This window comes from Vitis vinifera, chromosome 4 (genome assembly GCF_030704535.1).
Source record: "Vitis vinifera cultivar Pinot Noir 40024 chromosome 4, ASM3070453v1".
In the NCBI taxonomy this organism is placed as follows: Eukaryota; Viridiplantae; Streptophyta; class Magnoliopsida; order Vitales; family Vitaceae; genus Vitis; species Vitis vinifera.
Window position 1 is genome coordinate 20,360,754 of NC_081808.1, and position 20,995 is coordinate 20,381,748.

Sequence of the window (20,995 nt, forward strand, 5' to 3'; positions counted from 1 at the left end):
CAGTGAGCTTACTTGGCTCATCAACCCTCAAAGCCAAGTCCAGATTTTGCAGAGTCATATTCACGTTAAAGGACTCAAACCATTCTTCAAAATTATTCCCAGTAAGAGGTTTGATGGCAGACAATTGCAGAGAAATACCAGGATTGCTGGTAGCTGGAAAATAGCAAAATTCAACAGTATGCATGTTATTACAATATCATGCATTTGCTAATTTCCATAATTTCTCAATTTAGCAATAGCTTGGAATTTTTAAAAAATTCCACGGCGGTAAGGACAACTAATTAAATATTACAACCAAAATGTACTAATTTTATTACCGAAAGGGCAAAGGAAATTAGTACAGTTCATAATATACAATTAATTTCCTTCACCAATCTAAGCATCCTACCAAGCATTGTTATCATCGATAGGACAATTACAATACCCGTATGGATCTTAGTAATCACAATAATAAAACGATTAAATGTGGGAGTTAAATTATCTCAACAAGGACAATTTGACACATATAGGATCACGATAGGCAATCACACATATGTTCACAATTGTCATGAATAAAATAAAATATTCAATTTTCACAATTTGACACACTTGGAATTGCGATAGGCAATCACACAAGTGTGCTTCATTGCCTCAATAAATTGAAATATTTAACAAAATTGACATAGGACAACATTATTGATATAAGAAAAAAATTATACCATAAAGAACAATAATAATAATAATTGTCCCAATAAAGTCAAATTTAATAAATGCATAAAAAATTCTAGCATATGCACAATCAATCCAAGAATACCAAGGAAACAAACAAACAAAAAAAAAAAAATTTTGGTTTTTTTTTTTTTTTTTTTTTTATGACGTCATCACGTCACTGTTCATCTTCTCCTCCAGCTGAGCACGGCCTGGTTCTGGAGAAGAAAAAAAAAAAAATTTTCCGCCCAAAATTTCACGCATTTTTCGTCAAAAAAACATAGATTTCCATCCTAAAACATCAATTCTTCAATCCAAACCCAAAAATTGCACAAAAAACCGCATAATAGCAAGAACCAAACAAGCCCTAATTTTCGAAATCCCACCAAATGAGCTCCAAAAAATCACAAAATTTGATGGGTTTTGCTCCAAACAATATTCTCTACAAGTTTCCAACAACAATCGGGCTTGAAAACAGAGAATCAACATCAAACGAGAAATAAAATTCCAAAAAAAATGGCTTCCACCACAGGAAACGGGAAACCCAAAAATTAACCCAAAATTGCAGCTCAAATGTCAATCATGTGTGCTCTGATACCAATTGATGAGAATTTAAATTTCATATGATCACATGTTGACAAATTAAGCATGCATTTTTCAGCAAAATTCAACCCGTTACCTTGGTTCGTGCTTTGGGAAGCCATTTCTGCTACCTTTGATGTCCAATAATCTGCTTTCCGGGTGCGTGATGCTCCGAGGATGAACGATCAATGAGCTCTTCCCTTTAATCCCCAAAATTCAGTCCAAAGTGGAGCGTGTGATTGTGTTTGCCGGGAGAGCTCTCAAAAGGAAGAAAAGATGCTCTCTAGAAAAATGCAAACATCTCTCTCTCTATATATATATATATATAAATATATTCATATATATATCACACACATTATTTGGACCACCACTTGACTTAATGGGCCAGTCAAGTGAATTAGGGTGAGCCCATAAAAAATCAAGCAACAATATGTGTCCAGTCCCATTATGGACCACAATGCAAAAAATAAATAACACTGATTTATGACATTATTAAATTGATTATGTAAGTCCACACATAAAAATTCCAACAGTCTGTACACAGTTCCCACCCAGGACTCAAGGAGATATGGGTGTGCAATTCCTTCGCCATTCTAAATCGGTGGTTTCTTCTCTTGTCTCCTCCAAACAATAGTGTCGATACTTTGAGTTGAGTTTCGACCAGAAACACAAGGAGAGGGTGTTGGGCTCCTACTTGCCGTACATACTAGAACAATCCAAAGCCATTAGAGACGCAGAAAAGGTTGTGAGCATGCATACGTATGTGAACGCTCAGGGATCATCCAAGAACATCTGGGAGTCGGTCATTCTGCGACACCCATCAACCTTTGAGACACTGACCATGGACATAGAGCAGAAAAAGGCTATTATCGATGATCTAGATAGGTTCGTAAGGAGGAAGAAGTTTTATAATAAAGTGGGAAGGGCATGGAAACGAGGGTATTTGCTGTATGGGCCTCCAGGCACTGGAAAGTCGAGTTTGATCGCTGCAATGGCTAATTAATGGATCATAAATTAATTAATTAATGATGAAGAGTGAACCTCCTCAAGCGCAAGAGAACCAAAGCCGCAGAGATCAAAGATAGAGATGAAGATGCTGATCAACTTCGTGAAGCTAAGAGGCAAAAAGTGGGAGAACGAATTAATGGATCTCTAAACCTAATGCTCTAAGATAATTCTCTAATTTAGATAATATATCACATTACACCAACTTCATTTATTTATTTGGGTTTTTTCTCGACGCCTTTTATTTTATTTCTTTGCTGTAACGATAGCTGTCCATCGTTAGAGCTCTACCGGAGAGGAAACAAAGAATGGTATTGTTTTGTTTAGGAACATTTCCTTCTGGTTAGCCCTAAGAATTTGAAATAATTAATTTAAGTCCAAAAATCCTTATGAAACAGTGAGGGTAAGTTTATGGCTTTACTAGAAACTAAGCGAGAAGTAAGCAAACGAGTTTTGGGTCACATGAGAAGGACCATTCTGTGCGTGAGCTCCATTCGTGATCCACTTCTTCAGAGTTTCTGTATGATATCTTAAGTGGCTTGGGTTGCTACATGGGTTGCATTTGTGCAGACTGATTATGATACCTTAAGAGCTTTATAACGAAGAGACAGTAGGGATTCGGGATGAGTCATCCGATTATTTAAACTTATTCTTATTTATATTATAAATAAATAAATTAAAACAGAGTAAGGTATAAGAAATATTTTAATTTTACTCAAAATAAATATAATTGATATAAAATAAATATTCTAAATTTTTATAATTCAGTTTTGTAAAAAAAAAAATTATTTTATAGTTATTAAAAAGTAAAAAAAAACTAAAATATTTTTTATTTAATTACATATATGTATCTTTGGCAGGGTTGGTGACGCTGCTGAGAACCTTGGCTGAGGAGACCATACCCGATCGGCTCCGATCTTACATTGTCTCTTCCCTTAAACGCTTCTTCCTTCCTCCCTCTTCTCAACTCACTCTCATCATCGACCAATTTTGCGGTCCCACTTCCAACGAAATTTACCAGGCCTCCCACATCTATCTTCCCACCAAGATCTCTCCTTCCCATGACCGAATCCAAGTGAGCAAACCCAGCAAGCAAAGCAACTCAACCATCACCCTCCCAAAGGGTGCACAGGTTGAGGACTCATTCCGCAACATTCGGCTCCAGTGGAAGCTTGTTGATGACCGCAAACTATTCTTCGAGCTTAGCTTCGACAAGCAGTTCATAGAAATCGTGTTGGAGTCTTACTTGCCTTACGTCATAGCCATGTCTAAGGACGTTAAAGAGGAAGACGAGGAAGTGAGAATTTACACTCGTAAATATGCCACACATAAGACAGTGAGTTGGGACTCAATCCAACTCCATCATCCGGCAAAGTTTGAGTCCTTTGCCATGGATCCCGATCAAAAGAAGGAGATCATGGAGGATTTGGAGAGGTTTACCTAGAGGAAGGAGCTGTATAAGAAGATTGGCAAGGCTTGGAAGCGTGGATACTTACTGTACGGCCCTTCTGGTACGTGTAAATCCAGTTTGATTGCAGCCATGGCCAATCACCTTAAGTTTGGTATTTACGTACGATTTGAAGAGGGTGTTAATTAGTAAATCAACTTGACAATTTAATTTGATTTAATAATTTAATTTCATTTATTAAGTAGATTAAATATGGTAAAATAATATCACATTTTAAAGTAAAAAATAATTTTTAAGTATTAAATTAAAATAGTTAATTTATTTTTAACTTCAAATTTTTTTGTTTCATTTGTCTATGTTTAATGATAATATATTTTGTAATCATAATTTTACATTCACAACTTATCTTTTATTATAAATATTTTAGTTATTATTTAAGATTAATAAAAATTGAAATATTAAATAAAATTAAGGAGATAAGATATGTCAATTTAATGATTTAAAATAAATTTTAAATTAACTTTATTAAACAATTTTAATATTTAAAATAAAAATTAAATAATAATAATTTAATTTAAAAAATAATTTAAATCATTAAATAATAAATATTAAATTTTATAAAACAATTATAAACACATAACACAAATATCAAAATATTGATAACATAGGTTGATGCATATGCTCGAAAGTGCACAAGAGGAAAAACCAAAAAAGTTTTAGCCAATTGTTTGACCATTTAAAAAAGAAAAACTATCCATATGATTTTAAATTAAGATAACTTATATATATTCATCTTATTTATATATCCATATTAAAATATTAATCATATTAATTAATACATTCACTTTAAGATTTTGAACATATAAAGAATACTTTCTTCATTATTCTTTTTTATACCTACCTTTTTTAATTAATTTTTTTATACTCGACAGCAATCCCTAGGTAAAATTAGAAGATATATATATATCTAATAAGTTCAAAATAGTACTACATGAATATTTTTTAAGGTTAATGATTTATGTAAATTTTGACCCAAAAAAAAATCTAGTAAAGATAATTAAAAAATAGTTAAAAATAATTTTAAAGTGTTTTAGAAGTGAAATTTTAATATTAAAAAAAAAAAAAAAAAAACAACAACAACAACTAAATGTGTAGTGTCTAAAATTGTAATGTTGAACATCAAAAATATCATTTCCAACTGTACTTAAAAATGTTGAAAATATAATTTTGAACAATACTAACTTTAAATTTAATTGTTTCATTAAAGATTATTTTATCTTTAAAAATTCTTAATTTAGGTGGATATATAAAGATATTTGATTGATGCAAATATCAACGTCATTTTCTTTATTTGTTTTCATCTTACTAATTTATAAATCTAACTTTACTATTGCCTAACTTTTGGGTTTTGTTCCTCAAATTTTCTCATTCTCTATTATCAATTTTAGCAATTATGAACCCAACTTTATTAGTATTTTAGGACCCCAACCCCTAATCTCTCTCATCAACTATACATATTTAATTTCCATAATCTTTAACCTCCAAGATTTGTTCTTTGTTCGTCTCTTCATCACCTAAGCATATTTACCAACAATGGCGAAGGTATCAAAATCACACACCCTTCCGACAACCTTCAAAACCCTCCAAGATTTATTCTTTGATTGTGCCTTCGCTTTGTTCTTCATTGCTTTATTCTTCATCAATGCCTCAATTTGTCTCTCAAAAATCAGCTTGACTTTGAGACCAACAGATAAGGAAAAGAAAATAGCCATCTTAATTTTTAACCAAATTCCTTCTTAATTTTTCTTGCATCTTCGGGCTTTTTGCTTTTTGAAGGATTGGTTATCTTTACTCTCAAGAAGATTAAAGTGTCTGGTTCATATATCCACACTCTTCCCTTTACCTAGCAATTTAGTTCTTTTCTTACCATGGAAGGCATCTAGACACACATGTATGTATATATATATAGAGAGAGAGAGAGAGGCTTGTTTCAGCCTCTACCTAGGTTATTTGCACAATCTCCTCCACCCTATTAAACACATCTAGACTCCCCCCTCCACCTTCTTCAGAGTTATCCACACTCATTCTTCCTCCACCATTATCATAAGTGTCTATGTTATAGTCATCACCCTTCCATGAGCTATCCTCATCGGTCATACCCTCACTCAAATTATACTCCTACCTACAACATTCATTCGAAGAAATGTCTCATCTCATATAACACTACATATTCTAAGGACCACCATTTTAGTCTTTTATGTCATCGTCTCCACCCTTGCATGAGCATCTATATCAAGCCTACCCTCACTCGAGCCAGTCAATTATCAAGTATACCCCCCACCTTTTACATTCCTTCTCCTATTAAGATATATCTCATATAACCTTGTATCGAAGGTGTGGGTGTTGTAGGGACCCCTCCCCTTGGGAAACACGTGGCACGCAGCTCATAGTGACGCGTGGCACGTGTTATCAGCCGGACCATCATCATCCGGATTCCCCTAAGGATATGCATGGTGCAGTTATCCTATCCGGACCGCTTCAAGGAAAGGCAAACGACGTTTCATCTTCTCCTATCCAAGGAAGAGCAAACGACGCTGGCAGAGCGTACACATCCGGATAGCCTCCACAACACATCCGGATAATCAGCATGAGCCATCCGGATATAAATCTTCTAGATGGTCAATTAAAGTAAAGCGAGTCTTACACGCAATCACAACAAGCAGCCATGGCCCACATCCCATCACCTGCAGAATGAGAAGACAAGAGGAAGTGACAGCAAGTCACTTCCCACGATCATTCTGCATAATCGCTTCCCACGATCTCTGACGGCCGCATCACCTACCATAGTCTCTGACAGCCATTCGTAGGATGATAGTGCTCCTACTAACACCTATTGTCATCATCACAACAGAAAAGATCTCCTCACCATTAATGAGAGGAACAGTACCCCTGAAGCTGGATATATATACTTTCGCACGAAGAAGAAAGGGGATCTCCTGGTAACCTCTTGATACCTAGAAAAAAGGCCAACTGATTTATATATCTCTTTCTCACCATGGCTAATAAAACCATCGGAGGGTGCGTCCGGACACCCTGTCCGGATGCCTTTTGCAGGTGCAACCACTGAATTAAGAACCCCTTGTGTGTTGAGAATCACGTGTCCATCCATATAGCAGCAACGTGGACCATCGGATACGCGAGGCGACAACATTGGCGCCGTCTGTGGGAAAACTTTTACTTTTTATTTTGATTCAGTCACTAGCAAAGATGGCCACACCTTCCCAAAGTCGATCATCTGGTAGAGAGGAAGAAGATAATCACGAATGGCGTCAAGCCAAAGAAAAAAGACAGTTGGCGAGCGAAAAACAGCTAAAAGCTCTCCTCCAGGAGACGGAGAGGTTAAGGGAAGAAAACGCTGTGTTACGCATTCAAGCCTCAACATCAGGACCTCCTCGTCGTCAGCGCTCAAAAGGCCAGGTGGCAAACTCAAAGCCAGAGCCAGAATCAATATATCCTGGGTCAACAGGAGCTATCCCAGGAACGTACAACGCAAGGCCCCATGAGCCACGCACACCCATGCCTCGAGCTCCCCGTGAGGAAAGCTCAGATTCCACTCATTTCTCAGCAAAAAGACAGCGTGATAGAAAATCACAGTTGTCAAGTTCTATGCGCGCAAGACTAGGCCCACAAGAGCCTGGGAGATCAAGGCCACCAGCAGCCACAACCCGGGCGCCACGCCCCGATCCTATGATCGCTCCCATGGTGCAGAACGTACCTCCGCATCGTGACCCCATGGTCACCCCAGCGATGCGGAACGTTCACTCACACCTAGCGGAACGACCAGCTGGGAGAAACCTTCCAAACGAGCCACCCATTGGCTCCATCAGCAAAAGGCTGGATGACATGCTCTCCACGCCCTTTTGCTCTCATATCACTCATTACGAACCCCCAAGGGGATTCCTCGTACCGAAGTTTTCCACATATGATGGGACCAACGACCCCTTCGATCACATCATGCACTATCGACAGCTTATGACGCTCGATATTGGCAACGATGCATTGTTATGCAAAGTATTCCCCGCCAGCCTTCAAGGGCAGGCCCTCTCATGGTTTCATCGCCTACCTCCTAACTCTATTGACAATTTCAGGGACCTCTCTGAAGCATTCGTGGGACAGTACTTGTGCTCTGCTCGACACAAGCAGAATATCAGCACCCTCCAGAACATAAAAATGAGAGACAACGAATCCTTGAGGGAATTTGTGAAACGATTTGGCCAAGCCGTACTCCAAATAGAGGTTTGCAGCATGGATGCTGTCCTACAAATCTTCAAGAGAAGCATTTGTCCAGGCACTCCATTTTTTGAATCACTGGCAAAAAAGCCTCCTACAACGATGGACGATTTGTTCAGACGTGCTAACAAATATTCAATGCTCAAAGATGACGTGCGTGCAGCCACTCAGCAAGTATTGGTTGCCGGACGGGCTTCTAGAGATAACGCGGACAGGCATGCCAAGCCTCCGGACCGTCCAAAACCAGTTGACCGGAGACAGGACGGGCCGAGTCGTCCGAATAGGCCGCCCGTCACACCCCTATCCGTATCATACGAAAAACTTCTCCCAATGATCCAAGGGTTGTCCGACTTCAGGTGGCCTAGACCCCTCGAAACGGACCCATCCATAAGAGACCGCAGCAAGAAATGCGCCTTCCACAAAGACCATGGTCATACAACAGAGACGTGTCGATCCCTCCAGTATCTAGTTGAAAGGCTCATCAAAGCAGGACATTTAAAACAGTACCTCCGCTCAGATACTGGAGGAAGGGACGTATCTCAGCATCATAACTCTGAGGCCCCGAGGGCCCCAGTCGCCCCCAAGGCTGTGATAAACTATATCAATGGGGGCCCGTCTGACGAGGAATACGATTCCAGGCGTAAAAGGCAGAAATTGCTGCGGGCCGCGTCAATACGCGAGCGCATTAATTCCATCCGGCCGGGTCTTACTGGAGAGGGCCCTCGCCCCATAGATGGGACAATCATTTTCCCACCAGTAGATCCCACCCGGACGCTACAGCCACATCGCGACGCCCTCATCCTCTCTCTAGAAATAGGAGATTTTGATGTAAGACGTATCTTGGTTGATCCAGGCAGTTCAGCCGATCTAGTACAAGCATCAGTCATGGGCCATATGGGACATAGTCTCGCGGGTCTCGAAAACCCCGGACGAATCTTATCCGGATTCAACGGATCATCAACAACATCCTTAGGAGACATTATACTGCCGGTTCGAGCTGGACTAGTCACTCTCAACGTGCAATTCTCGGTGGTGCAAGAATTGCCACCCTTCAATATCATCTTGGGACGCACATGGCTTCACTACATGAAAGCCATCCCTTCCACATATCATCAAATGGTGAGTTTCCTCACCAATGAAGGGCAAACTGACTTGTATGGCAGCCAGTTAGCCGCTCGCCAGTGCTACCAAATAGCACGTGAAACAGTCGCTAACCAGGAGGATGCATCTCCCCCTGAACCTAGCATTGCGTGCGACCAATAGCAATTATTGGGTCCGGTGGACAAGGATCCCCCGGTAGCAGATCCCTTACAAACAATCCAAATCTCAGAAGAGAATGATCACCTCACAAACATCAGTTCCCTCATGACACAAGAAGAAACCCAGAGCATACAGAATATCCTTCGAAATAACCATGACATCTTCGCATGGACACATTCGGATATGAAGGGAATTCATCCCTCTATCGCCTCTCACAAGCTTAACGTCTTTCCAGCAGCCAGACCCATTCGACAGAAGATTAGACGATTTCACCCGGATAGACAAAGAGTTATCCAAGATGAAATTAACAAATTGTTGGAAGCCGGATTCATCAGAGAGGTATCTTATCCGGATTGGTTGGCAAATGTAGTAGTGGTACCAAAGAAAAAGGGCAAATGGCGAGTCTGTGTTGATTACACCAATCTCAATAATGCATGTCCAAAAGACAGTTTTCCCTTACCGCGGATAGATCAAATTGTGGATTCCACTTCCGGGCAAGGGATGCTCTCTTTCTTGGATGCCTTCTCCGGCTATCACCAAATTCCCATGTCTCCGGATGACGAAGAAAAAACAGCATTCATAACGCCACACGGCCTCTATTGCTACAAAGTCATGCCATTCGGACTCAAAAACGCTGGCGCCACGTATCAAAGATTGATGACTAAAATCTTCAAACCTCTGATAGGCCGCTCGGTCGAGGTATACATTGACGATATCGTGGTTAAAAGCAAAACTCGAGAGCAGCATATCCTCCATTTACAAGAAGTATTTTACCTATTGCGAAAGTATGACATGAAGCTAAATCCTTCCAAATGTGCCTTTGGCATGAGTGCTGGCAAATTTCTGGGATTTATGGTCAGCCAAAGAGGCATAGAAGTCAGCCCGGATCAAGTCAAAGCAGTCATGGAGACACCTCCTCCCAGGAACAAAAAGGAGTTACAACGCCTCACAGGCAAGCTCGTTGTGTTAGGACGTTTTATAGCCCGCTTCACTGATGAGTTGCGACCCTTCTTCTTAGCGATACGAAAAGCTGGAACGCAGGGATGGACGGACAATTGCCAAAACGCGTTGGAAAGAATTAAACACTGTCTTATGCATCCGCCCATCTTGAGCAGCCCCATCCCAAAGGAGAAGCTATATATGTATTTAGCTGTCTCAGAATGGGCAATCAGCGCCGTTCTATTCCGCTGCCCTTCGCCAAAGGAGCAGAAACCTGTCTACTATGTCAGCAGAGCTTTGGCAGATGTAGAAACCAGGTATTCAAAAATGGAGCTAACAGCCTTAGCTCTTCGAAGTGCTGCTCAAAAGCTCCGCCCCTATTTTCAAGCCCACCCAGTGATTGTACTGACCGACCAGCCCCTTCGTAGCATTCTACACAAGCCAGATTTAACTGGGCGAATGCTACAATGGGCCATCGAATTGAGCGAATTTGGAATCGAATTCCAACCCAGATTATCCAAAAAAGGCCAAGTAATGGCCGACTTCGTGCTCGAATATTCACGAAGACCCGACCAGCACCACGAATCAGGTGAACAGGAGTGGTGGACTCTACGAGTTGACGGAGCCTCACGCTCATCAGGCTCTGGAGTTGGGCTCTTATTGCAGTCCCCAACTAGGGAACATCTGGAGCAGGCCATCCGGCTGGGATTCTCCGCGTCTAACAATGAAGCAGAATACGAGGCCATCCTGTCCGGATTGGACCTCGCTCTTGCTCTATCCGTCTCCAAACTCCAAATCTACAGCAACTCGCAACTAGTGGTAAGGCATGTCCAGAAAGAATATGAGGCTAAGGACTCACGCATGGCGTGATACTTGGCCAAAGTAAGAAGCACCTTACAGCAATTCACCGAGTGGACAATTGAAAAAATTAAGCGAGCTGACAACGGGCGCGCTGACGCCTTGGCCGGTATAGCTGCTTCCCTCCCCATCAGAGAAGCCATTCTATTGCCTATCCATGTACAAGCCAATCCCTCTGTCGCAGAAAATTCCACTTGCAACTCCATTGAGGCAGACCAAGCGGATGATCAAGAATGGACGCATGATATTACAGAATATCTCCGGACAGGAACTTTACCCGAAGATCCTAAACGAGCGCACAAAATCCGGGTGCAAGCTGCCCGTTTCACCCTGATTGGGGGGCACCTGTACAAGCGATCCTTCACAGGGCCTTATCTTCGCTATCTTGGGCATTCAGAGGCCCAGTATGTGTTAGCTGAGTTACATGAAGGAATATGCGGAAATCATACGGGAGGACGATCCCTAGCACATAGAGCTCATTCACAAGGATACTATTGGCCAACAATGAAGAAAGACGCGGCAGCATATGTCCAAAAATGTGATAAATGTCAAAGATACGCTCCCATTCCACATATACCATCAGTCGCATTAAAATCGGTCTCAGGCCCATGGCCTTTCGCGCAGTGGGGCATGGACATAGTGGGACCCCTCCCAGCAGCACCCGCCCAAAAGAAATTCCTTCTTGTCGCCACTGATTACTTCAGTAAATGGGTAGAAGCTGAAGCATATGCAAGCATCAAAGATAAAGATGTTACCAAGTTCGTATGGAAGAACATTGTTTGCTGCTTTGGGATTCCCCAAATCATCATAGCTGACAATGGTCCACAATTTGACAGCATTGCATTCAGGAATTTCTGTTCGGAATTGAATATCCGGAATTCATACTCCACGCCACGTTATCCTCAAAGCAATGGCCAGGCGGAAGCCACAAACAAAACTCTAGTCAATGCCTTGAAGAAAAGGCTGGAGCAAGCCAAAGGGAAGTGGGTGGAGGAACTACCCGGCGTCCTGTGGGCCTATCGAACCACACCCGGACGACCAACAGGAAATACTCCTTTTGCCCTCACATATGGAATGGATGCAGTCATTCCCACTGAAATAGGTCTTCCTACTATCCGGACTGATGCAGCAAAGCAAAAAGACGCCGACACGGAACTAGGAAGAAATTTGGACTGGGCAGACGAAGTCAGAGAAAGCGCATCCATCCGGATGGCAGATTATCAACAAAGAGCATCAGCGCATTACAATCGAAAAGTCAGGCCCAGAAACTTCAAAAATGGTACACTAGTACTTAGAAAAGTTTTTGAAAATACTGCTGAAGTAGGCGCAGGAAAATTCCAAGCCAATTGGGAAGGACCCTACATAGTGTCTAAGGCAAATGAAAATGGAGCCTATCATTTACAAAAGCTAGATGGCACTCCGTTACTCAGACCATGGAATGTGTTTAATTTAAAGCAGTATTATCAGTAGAAAGTGTACACAAGTGCAAATGAGAAAGAAGTAAGTTTTATTGATATGAGTAAATGTAATTACAAAGAGACATCCGGACCACAAAAATATACAGAAGGAAAAATTACAGCAGAAAAATTGCAAGAAGAGATAAACTATCAGGGAGCAGGTTTCTCATGGAGCTTCTTTTCTTCACTTGGAGGAATTGAAGGGGTATCTCGCTTTATACCGTTCTTCTTCATGCAGCAGCGATACCCAAATATAAATGTATCATCCACTTGTTTCTGGTAATCCGCTGCAAGTTCCTCCCTTTCCACAGCAAACTCCCGTTCAAGTTCCTCTTTTTGCACATCCAGACGCAGCTGCAAGTCTTCCTTCTGTTTCTTTTCATTCAAAACTTCTGTCCGGAGTCGACTCAATTCATCCCTTAGCCGGGCTGCCTCACCCTCCGCCTCATGAAGGCGGCCCGCAATTGATTCTTCTCGACCCTTTGCCTCAGCCAACTCCACCCGGAGGGCTTCATTTTCCTCTCGCATGGTGGATAGACTGGCCTCAGCCTCCTCCATTCTCAGACGCAGTTGATTTTCAATCTCTTGGTGCCGAGAGGAGAAGGTCCTCATATAGTCTGCAGTCTGCAGCAGCTGAGTAAAAAGAGCGTGTTGTTGAGACATGCTGCGGAGGCCCCTCACCAGCTAACACACAAACAAGAAAAGCAAAAATATAAATCATACTACAACAAACACATCAGTGCAACAAAAAGTCAAAAAGCAAAAACACAAGACAACGGTGTACCGTTTCTATCATATCAAACATCTTAGCAGAGGGCTTGATGGCTTTCCAGTCAGGAGTAATCTGCTTTAACTTAGCTTCCAACTCCGCGTAGCTGAAAGGGCTAGCGGGAGCGGCATCATCAGCAGATTCCTCCTCGGATGAGGAAGGAGAGGGTAGCTCGTGTCCCGGAATCGGAGCCCCCATATTTTCGTCCGGGCACATAGGTCCGGATGCATCCTCAGCCGGAATTATTGCCGGAGCGGCTGAGGTCTCAGTAGCCATCTCCACCTCGCCTCCATCCGGATGAGCGTCATGGGCAGAAGCGCAGCTAATTTCAATCTCTTGCTGCCGCTCTTGAAGCCGCTCAAAGAGTCCGGACTGTAGATCGCGCGTCAAACGCAGCTTCTTGAGGGGAGACCCTTTCACCAGGACTATAGCCAGGCGATCCGGGTCGTCGGAAGGCTGACTTTGGCTTTCTGCTCCCGCTTCCTCCAACGGGGCCGTTTCAGCTGCATCAGCATCCGGATTAAGGTTGCCCGGACGGTTGATGGATGCAGCTTCCTCAGCCACGTTAGCCAGACGCGCAGCTGCGACCAAGGAAGGACCTGAGTGATTCAACCCCGACATGCGTCCGGGGCCGCTTGAGATAGAGTGCGGAGCAGCATTTACTGGCTCCTCTATCATTACTTCCCCCTCATAGGTAGTTTGGGGAGGAGGGAACTCCTTGGGAGGAGTGGGTTCCTTCACATCCTTCCCATGCTTCTTCACTAGCTTCCCCCTCTTGCCTGGAATTTTCTTTGAAGGAGGGTCCGGCCCCCCCTTCTGTCCGGGAGCCTTCCGGATAGTGCCTTCAGTTTTTTTCTGATCTCTATCCTCCAGGAGCTTTCGTCGTCTTTCAGCGTCAGCCTCTTTAGCTTCCTGATAGAGGGGAAGCTCCTTCACTGTATAATGCTCCCCAGACACTATCTCATCCTTTGCCAGTTTCTTAGGAAGAATATTGATAACATATTCCTGGGGCTCCCGGATGACCTCTGTCAAATTCCGCGCGGAAAGCAATGTTTTGTAGGCCCTCTCCTTGGGGTCTATTTCAAATAATTTGCAGACGCAGGCAAAGGACGCCTTTTCCACCCAATCCACAAGGTGGCCCCTCAATTCCAAACCTGCATTGTCAGCAACAAAAGGTGAGAATTCTGTCCGGAAAAATCAGAAAAAATCAGCAAAGCAAAATCCGGATAAAAAATCGCAAAACAAGATTACCCGGAATTTTTAAGCTATAATTCGGAGAAAAAAGCCTCGACGGATGCTGCGATAGCCCCGCCCATCCACCCCAGACTGCCACCAGCCCCTTCGCCCCTCCCTTTGTCGAATCTGGCAGTTCTGTCACCATTTGAAGGGAGGGCAGGTGAGCGGACACACTGAAGATATCATTCTTTGCTTTCTTCAGGGAATAGACAAAGAACAATTCCAGTAGCGTAAGGTCGAGGCTGTACAGCATGTTGATAATGCTGCATCCCATCAGCACCCGGACAAGGTTGGGATGAATGAAGATGGGTGGAATCTGAGAGAAGTGGAGGAATTCCTTGAACAAGGCTGGCAGAGGGAACCGGAGCCCCGCGTTGAATTGTTCCTTTGTGAAGAGGATAGCGTTTTTTCCACCTTTCTCAGTAGGCATAGCCGCCTCCTCGTTCACTAGGTCTATCAATACGTCATGGGGGATGTGGAATCGCTCCCGGAACTCCTTCGCATTTAGTTTATCTATCGCCTTTTCGCCAGCCTCGCTGACCCGGACAGACGAAACAGTCTTTTTTGGAGCCATTTCTTACCACAAAGCCAAAGCAAAATCTACACGCAAAAACAATGCAAACGGTTCAGACCAAGCAATCAGAAAATACACAAACCCTAACTCAAAGCCGTCAGAAAAACCCCTCAAAAACCCCTCCAAACAACAACAAAGTACCAACATTCAACAACAATTGCAAACGACTCGTCCAAAACAATGCCCAAGCAAGCCAGAAAACAAGTGTAAAGAACCAGCAAACGCAACCAAAGGAACGGCAGTAGCAAAGAGATACGTACCAAATACAGCACCGAAGAAGAAGAACGGGTACCGCCTTGATACAAAATCACCAGCAGCAAACCAACAAAGTCGCGATACAAAAGCACTGGTACAAAAGAGCTTTCGGAGTTTTTTTTCTCAGAAAAGCAAAGGGCGTAGAAAAAGCAGTAAGAAGAAAGACTCTCAAGAGAATGCAGTAGGAAAAAATACAAAAAGAGGTACAGTACCCTATTTATAGCAGGACAGCCCCTCGGAAAGCCAAACCAACAGCCATGTTATCATTGAAACGACATATTGTCTGGGGATACGCAGGGTCGGCGGCTCGTCATAAATGCCTTTTTGGCTTCCGCACCCCCACTCGCCACGTGGCCCAGTCAGACGAAGGGACTTCTTCAGTTTTCAAAAGCCAGTTATTTTTAACCCGCCCATTTTTTAGGCAAAATAGGCAAGTTAAAAAGGGGGGCAATGTAGGGACCCCTCCCCTTGGGAAACACGTGGCACGCAGCTCATAGTGACGCGTGGCACGTGTTATCAGCCGGACCATCATCATCCGGATTCCCCTAAGGATATGCATGGTGCAGTTATCCTATCCGGACCGCTTCAAGGAAAGGCAAACGACGTTTCATCTTCTCCTATCCAAGGAAGAGCAAACGACGCTGGCAGAGCGTACACATCCGGATAGCCTCCACAACACATCCGGATAATCAGCATGAGCCATCCGGATATAAATCTTCTAGATGGTCAATTAAAGTAAAGCGAGTCTTACACGCAATCACAACAAGCAGCCATGGCCCACATCCCATCACCTGCAGAATGAGAAGACAAGAGGAAGTGACAGCAAGTCACTTCCCACGATCATTCTGCATAATCGCTTCCCACGATCTCTGACGGCCGCATCACCTACCATAGTCTCTGACAGCCATTCGTAGGATGATAGTGCTCCTACTAACACCTATTGTCATCATCACAACAGAAAAGATCTCCTCACCATTAATGAGAGGAACAGTACCCCTGAAGCTGGATATATATACCTTCGCACGAAGAAGAAAGGGGATCTCCTGGTAACCTCTTGATACCTAGAAAAAAGGCCAACTGATTTATATATCTCTTTCTCACCATGGCTAATAAAACCATCGGAGGGTGCGTCCGGACACCCTGTCCGGATGCCTTTTGCAGGTGCAACCACTGAATCAAGAACCCCTTGTGTGTTGAGAATCACGTGTCCATCCATATAGCAGCAACGTGGACCATCGGATACGCGAGGCGACAACAGGTGTGTGACACATTGTTCTAGAGTAATATCTCCTTGGCATATATATAGTCTCACTTTGTCACATATGTGGAAGTTTAGGTTTCTGATGTTCATCACAACATATACATGGGTCCTTTGATGGTAATGATCAAATAGTGACCTAAAAAAATCGAAGTGCTAGATATAAGTTTTCTGTAGAGACATGCAACATAATGTACTTTTTTACACTCACTATGTGTTCAATATGCATTTTTTGACTTCAACAAATTTTATAAATAAAAAAAATTACATGTATCATGGAAAATATTACAAGTATTTTTCAATTACTTTTTTCAAGTAAAATATAATTTAAATAACAATTTCTCATAACAATTACTTCTCTTAAAATTTTGGTTAATTAAATACACTTAATTCTCATTGATTTAAAATTTTATTAATATTTCATCTATTTGATTCATTTATTATTTTCACCCGCTTCCTCTATCTCTCAAAAAGGGAAATGTTTGATGAAATTTAAAACCAATAAGGATCAATTATATTCGTCTAAAATTTGACTGGATGCGAGTGAAATTAACCATTTATTTAAATTACTTTACAAATAATATTTATAAAAAACTTTAATTATATATAATATCTATTATATAAACAACTATGTATTAATATATCTAACATAAATTATGAGAATACCACAATTATGTAGAATTAGAAAGCAACAATTTGATATCATTAACCAAGTAATATTATCAAAATTTAAGATTCAGTTATTAGTTAAAAAATTAATTTACTATTATGCATTTTAAATATATTAAATAAAATTACTATAAAAAAAAAAGTGTTACATAGGAAAGCTGTCAATAATCAAATTTTTTATTTTGATACTAATATGTTATAATTAGCTTAAATATTTTATATAACTGAAAATTAAAATAAAAAAATAAAATTTCAAAATCATTTTCTTTTTTAATTTGGAAAAGTGGGATTTGATTCACTAATATAAAAATATATGAAGAAAATAATTCTAAATTTTTTAAATTAATATTATCTTCATCTATTTAAAAATAATTTGAAATTCACACACTTTTTAATGAGTCATCCAATTATTCCCAAAAATGTCTTTTTACTTGTCATGTCATCCAAATCAATTGACAATTAAACTCTTCCGTCTAAATATTTCCCTTACTTTTAAATATTTTTTTATTATTATTATTATTTTATTTGGGAATTTTTTTTCTTTAGAAACATTATAAAGTAAGAATTTGAAGAAAAAAAAAGTTTATTCTAATAGTAATAAGTTAAAAATAAATTCATATTCTTGATAATAAATAAACCAATAATAAATTTATATTTATTATATAATATTAATAATTGTTTGATATAATAGAGAATAAAATTTGTTGTAAGAGTTTTTTAGATATAAAATGTTTTACAATATGATTATACTTTGATATATAGTATAAAAATAAATAGATAAATATTTATATTAAATAAATTAATCATAATTAAAATAATTATATTTTATTAAATTTATTATTTATTATTTAATAAACAACCTTAATACTTTTTGAATTGGTAATTAATTATGAGTAAATAGGATTTGTTTTTAAAATTTTAGGAAATAAAAAAATATTAATCCTATTTAAATAGGATTTTTTTTGTATAATATTTCCTAAACTTTTAGGAAATTAAAATAAGAATCATGCGAAGGTGTTTGTTTTTAAAGAAAAAAGAATTTAAAATAATAAAATATCTAAAAGAAATGGAAACATCTATACCGAGTCTAATTGTCCATTGATTTGAATAACATGACAAGTAAAAGGGTATTTTTGGGAATAATTGGATTATTCATTAAAAATTGAATATATTTCAAATTATTTTTAAATAAATGAAGATAATACTGATTTAAGATATTTGAAATTCTTTTTTTATATATTTTTATATTAATGAATCAAATCTCACTTTTTTTTTTAATTTATCCAAATGTGTAAAAATATATTTTTTTAAATTGTATATTTTAAAATATAGGTGAATTAAAAAGATAATTGTGGATAAAAATAAATAAAAATATACATGAATTAAAACTATAATAATGAATAAAAAATTAAAATGATAAAATATGGATGAGTATAAATTAAAAAAATAAATATACAGGGAGTTAAAATATTTTTTTTAGAAAAAAAAAAAAAATGTTTTGTCGTCTCAAGGCTCCGGAGTCAACTCCATCAAAGGCAGCCATGGAAGAGAAAAGAAAATAAAGAGGTTATATCCACGTATACATAACTGGGAGATATTGGATTGGGAGTTACATGTAGGATCCAATTTATACATGGTTTTTAAATAATAATAATAATAATAATATTTTGTTCCAAAACTCAAACCAAATCCTACTCTCCGTGCTTGGTAAGAAAGAATAATGTGACATGGGACCCGGTTGCACCCCTGAGTGTCTTGTCCCTCCTGTAAAATTTAAAAACTGATCATGGTTGATGGAGCCAACACACAAGCTTGCAAGAGAGTTCCAATGGAAACCATAGCTGCTTCTTTCTCAGCAATGCCTGAAATTGCAACCAAATTATTCTCATTCTATGCCTCTCTCCAGGCCTTCATAGTGTTGATCAGAACCATGATCAACGAGCTCATCCCTGACAAGATCCGAACTAATGTTCTCTCTAAGCTTCAAACCTACTGGTTCGCTCCTCCTTTCTCTCAGCTCACTCTCCTCATCGAAGAGGACCATGGGATGACGCCCAACGAAATCTACGATGCTACCCAGGCCTATCTCGACACCAAGATCCCACCTTTCATTGAACGCCTTAAAGTTGGGAAAACCCCAAGGGACAACAATCTCAACGTTACAATCGCAGAGGGCCAAGTGGTTCCCGATTCCTTCGAAAACATCAAGCTCAAGTGGGTGCTCGGTACAAAGCGTGACGACGATGGATTCGACAGCACATTCGAGCTTAGCTTCGACAAGAAATACAAAGAAATTGTGCTCCAGTCTTACTTGCCTCACATAATGGCCAGGGCCAATGACCTTAAAGTAACAGACAAGGTACTCAAACTTTATAGCCGTAGCCATACACAACGTGGTGGAGACGATTCCTACGACTACACTGGAGACTGGGGATTCATCACTCTGAAGCATCCGGCCACGTTTGACACTATGGCGATGGATCCGGAACTAAAGAAGGCGATAATTGATGATTTGAATAGGTTTGTTGCGAGGAAGGAGTATTATAAGAGGGTTGGAAAGCCTTGGAAGCGTGGATACTTATTGTACGGTCCTCCAGGCACGGGGAAATCAAGCTTGATTGCAGCCATGGCCAATTATCTCAAGTTTGACATCTACCATGTGGAGCTCAATAGCATTCGCTCCGATAACGAACTCAAGCAGATATTGGTGTCAACTACTAGTAAATCCATGATAGTGATCGAGGATATTGATTGTAATGCGGAGACTCGAGATCGTGGAGACTTTTTGGACCTATATGAGCCCACCATAGCTAAGGTAGTACTTCAACTGATCATCATCATCATCATCATCATCATTATCATTATCATCATTTGGTAAAATAAATCATGGTTTTTAATGGTTCTAACTTCTAACTATGTTATTTCTTCGTTATTCATGAAGCTGACACTATCGGGCATACTAAATTTCACTGATGGGTTATGGTCAAGTTGCGGAGAGCAGCGAATCATTGTGTTTACCACAAACCACAAGGATCGACTTGCTCCTGCTCTGCTGCGTCCTGGTCGCATGGATATGCATATCTACATGTCTTATTGTACTTACGATGGTTTTAAGACCTTAGCTTCCAATTACCTTGGTGTTACTGACCATCCACTCTTTGGGGAGATCGAAACCCTCCTTAAAAATACGGAGGTTAGTCCGGCAGAAATTGGGGAGGAGTTAATGAGGAGCGATGATGCTGATGTTGCGCTTGGAGGACTTGTTGAATTCATCAACCGGAAAAAGATCGAAGGCAATAGAATGGAGGGAAGAGAAAACGATGATGAACATGAAGTCAGCGGTGAAGGGAGCGGTGAAGAATAATGCTGTATATAATAATTTAAAATGCAACCAGTTTACATTGATTAGTGATTACTCACGCAGGGTTTGAATATTGAAGACTGTTTTCCTTTCAGTGCCTCTTGAACCGTTCGCCAGGGCCCATCATATGCCCACTGGCCTGACCCAAGAATAGAAACAAGCGGGCTCTAAAAGGACCTGGCCATCACCTACTTATCATGGTGCAGGATTGGACCCAGCGCCTAGCGTACACTGCACTCGTAACGTTGGGTCCAATTGCTGCACAATCCTTCTTCTGCTAATTTTAGCAAACCCATTATAGATATAAAATCTTAAGAGGAAAACAAGTCCAAATCTTTAATCTTTTGTAGCTTGCATCACATTCATTTCTTGATAATACATTTTGGA

General features: G+C 40.4%; 3 protein-coding genes across 3 annotated transcripts; 2 read left to right on the forward strand and 1 right to left on the reverse strand.

Annotated features, from left to right (window-relative positions):
- The first annotated feature begins 2,020 nt into the window (after positions 1-2,020).
- On the forward strand, positions 2,021-3,718 carry LOC100257556 (AAA-ATPase At2g18190-like). The gene is made up of 2 exons (XM_010650985.2): positions 2,021-2,246; positions 3,135-3,718. Exons 1-2 carry the CDS (start codon positions 2,021-2,023, stop codon positions 3,716-3,718), a joined length of 810 nt encoding a protein of 269 aa, XP_010649287.2.
- An 8,801-nt stretch (positions 3,719-12,519) lies between these two features.
- Positions 12,520-14,921, reverse strand: LOC132253684 (uncharacterized). Its single transcript, XM_059736597.1, has 3 exons — positions 14,906-14,921; positions 13,271-14,331; positions 12,520-13,170 (listed from the first exon to the last, which is right to left on the reverse strand). The coding sequence occupies exons 1-3, from the start codon at positions 14,919-14,921 to the stop codon at positions 12,637-12,639; spliced, it is 1,611 nt and encodes a 536-aa protein (XP_059592580.1). The 3' UTR covers positions 12,520-12,636.
- Positions 14,922-19,063: 4,142 nt separating this feature from the next.
- LOC100262690 (AAA-ATPase At2g18193) lies at positions 19,064-20,995 on the forward strand. Its single transcript, XM_010650810.3, has 2 exons — positions 19,064-20,062; positions 20,189-20,995. Exons 1-2 carry the CDS (start codon positions 19,076-19,078, stop codon positions 20,609-20,611), a joined length of 1,410 nt encoding a protein of 469 aa, XP_010649112.1. The 5' UTR covers positions 19,064-19,075; the 3' UTR covers positions 20,612-20,995.

Bases quoted from the DNA above. Each gene is read 5' to 3' on its own strand.
- LOC100257556 (XM_010650985.2), top strand. From the start codon at position 2,021: ATGCATACGTATGTGAACGCTCAGGGATCATCCAAGAACATCTGGGAG. The intron at 2,247-3,134 runs GTTTGATCGCTG...TATCTTTGGCAG, and splicing joins TCCAGGCACTGGAAAGTCGA to GGTTGGTGACGCTGCTGAGA.
- LOC100262690 (XM_010650810.3), top strand. From the start codon at position 19,076: ATGGAAACCATAGCTGCTTCTTTCTCAGCAATGCCTGAAATTGCAACC. The intron at 20,063-20,188 runs GTAGTACTTCAA...TTATTCATGAAG, and splicing joins ATGAGCCCACCATAGCTAAG to CTGACACTATCGGGCATACT.
- LOC132253684 (XM_059736597.1), bottom strand. The intron at 13,171-13,270 runs GTACACCGTTGT...TTTGTGTGTTAG, and splicing joins TGTTTGATATGATAGAAACG to CTGGTGAGGGGCCTCCGCAG.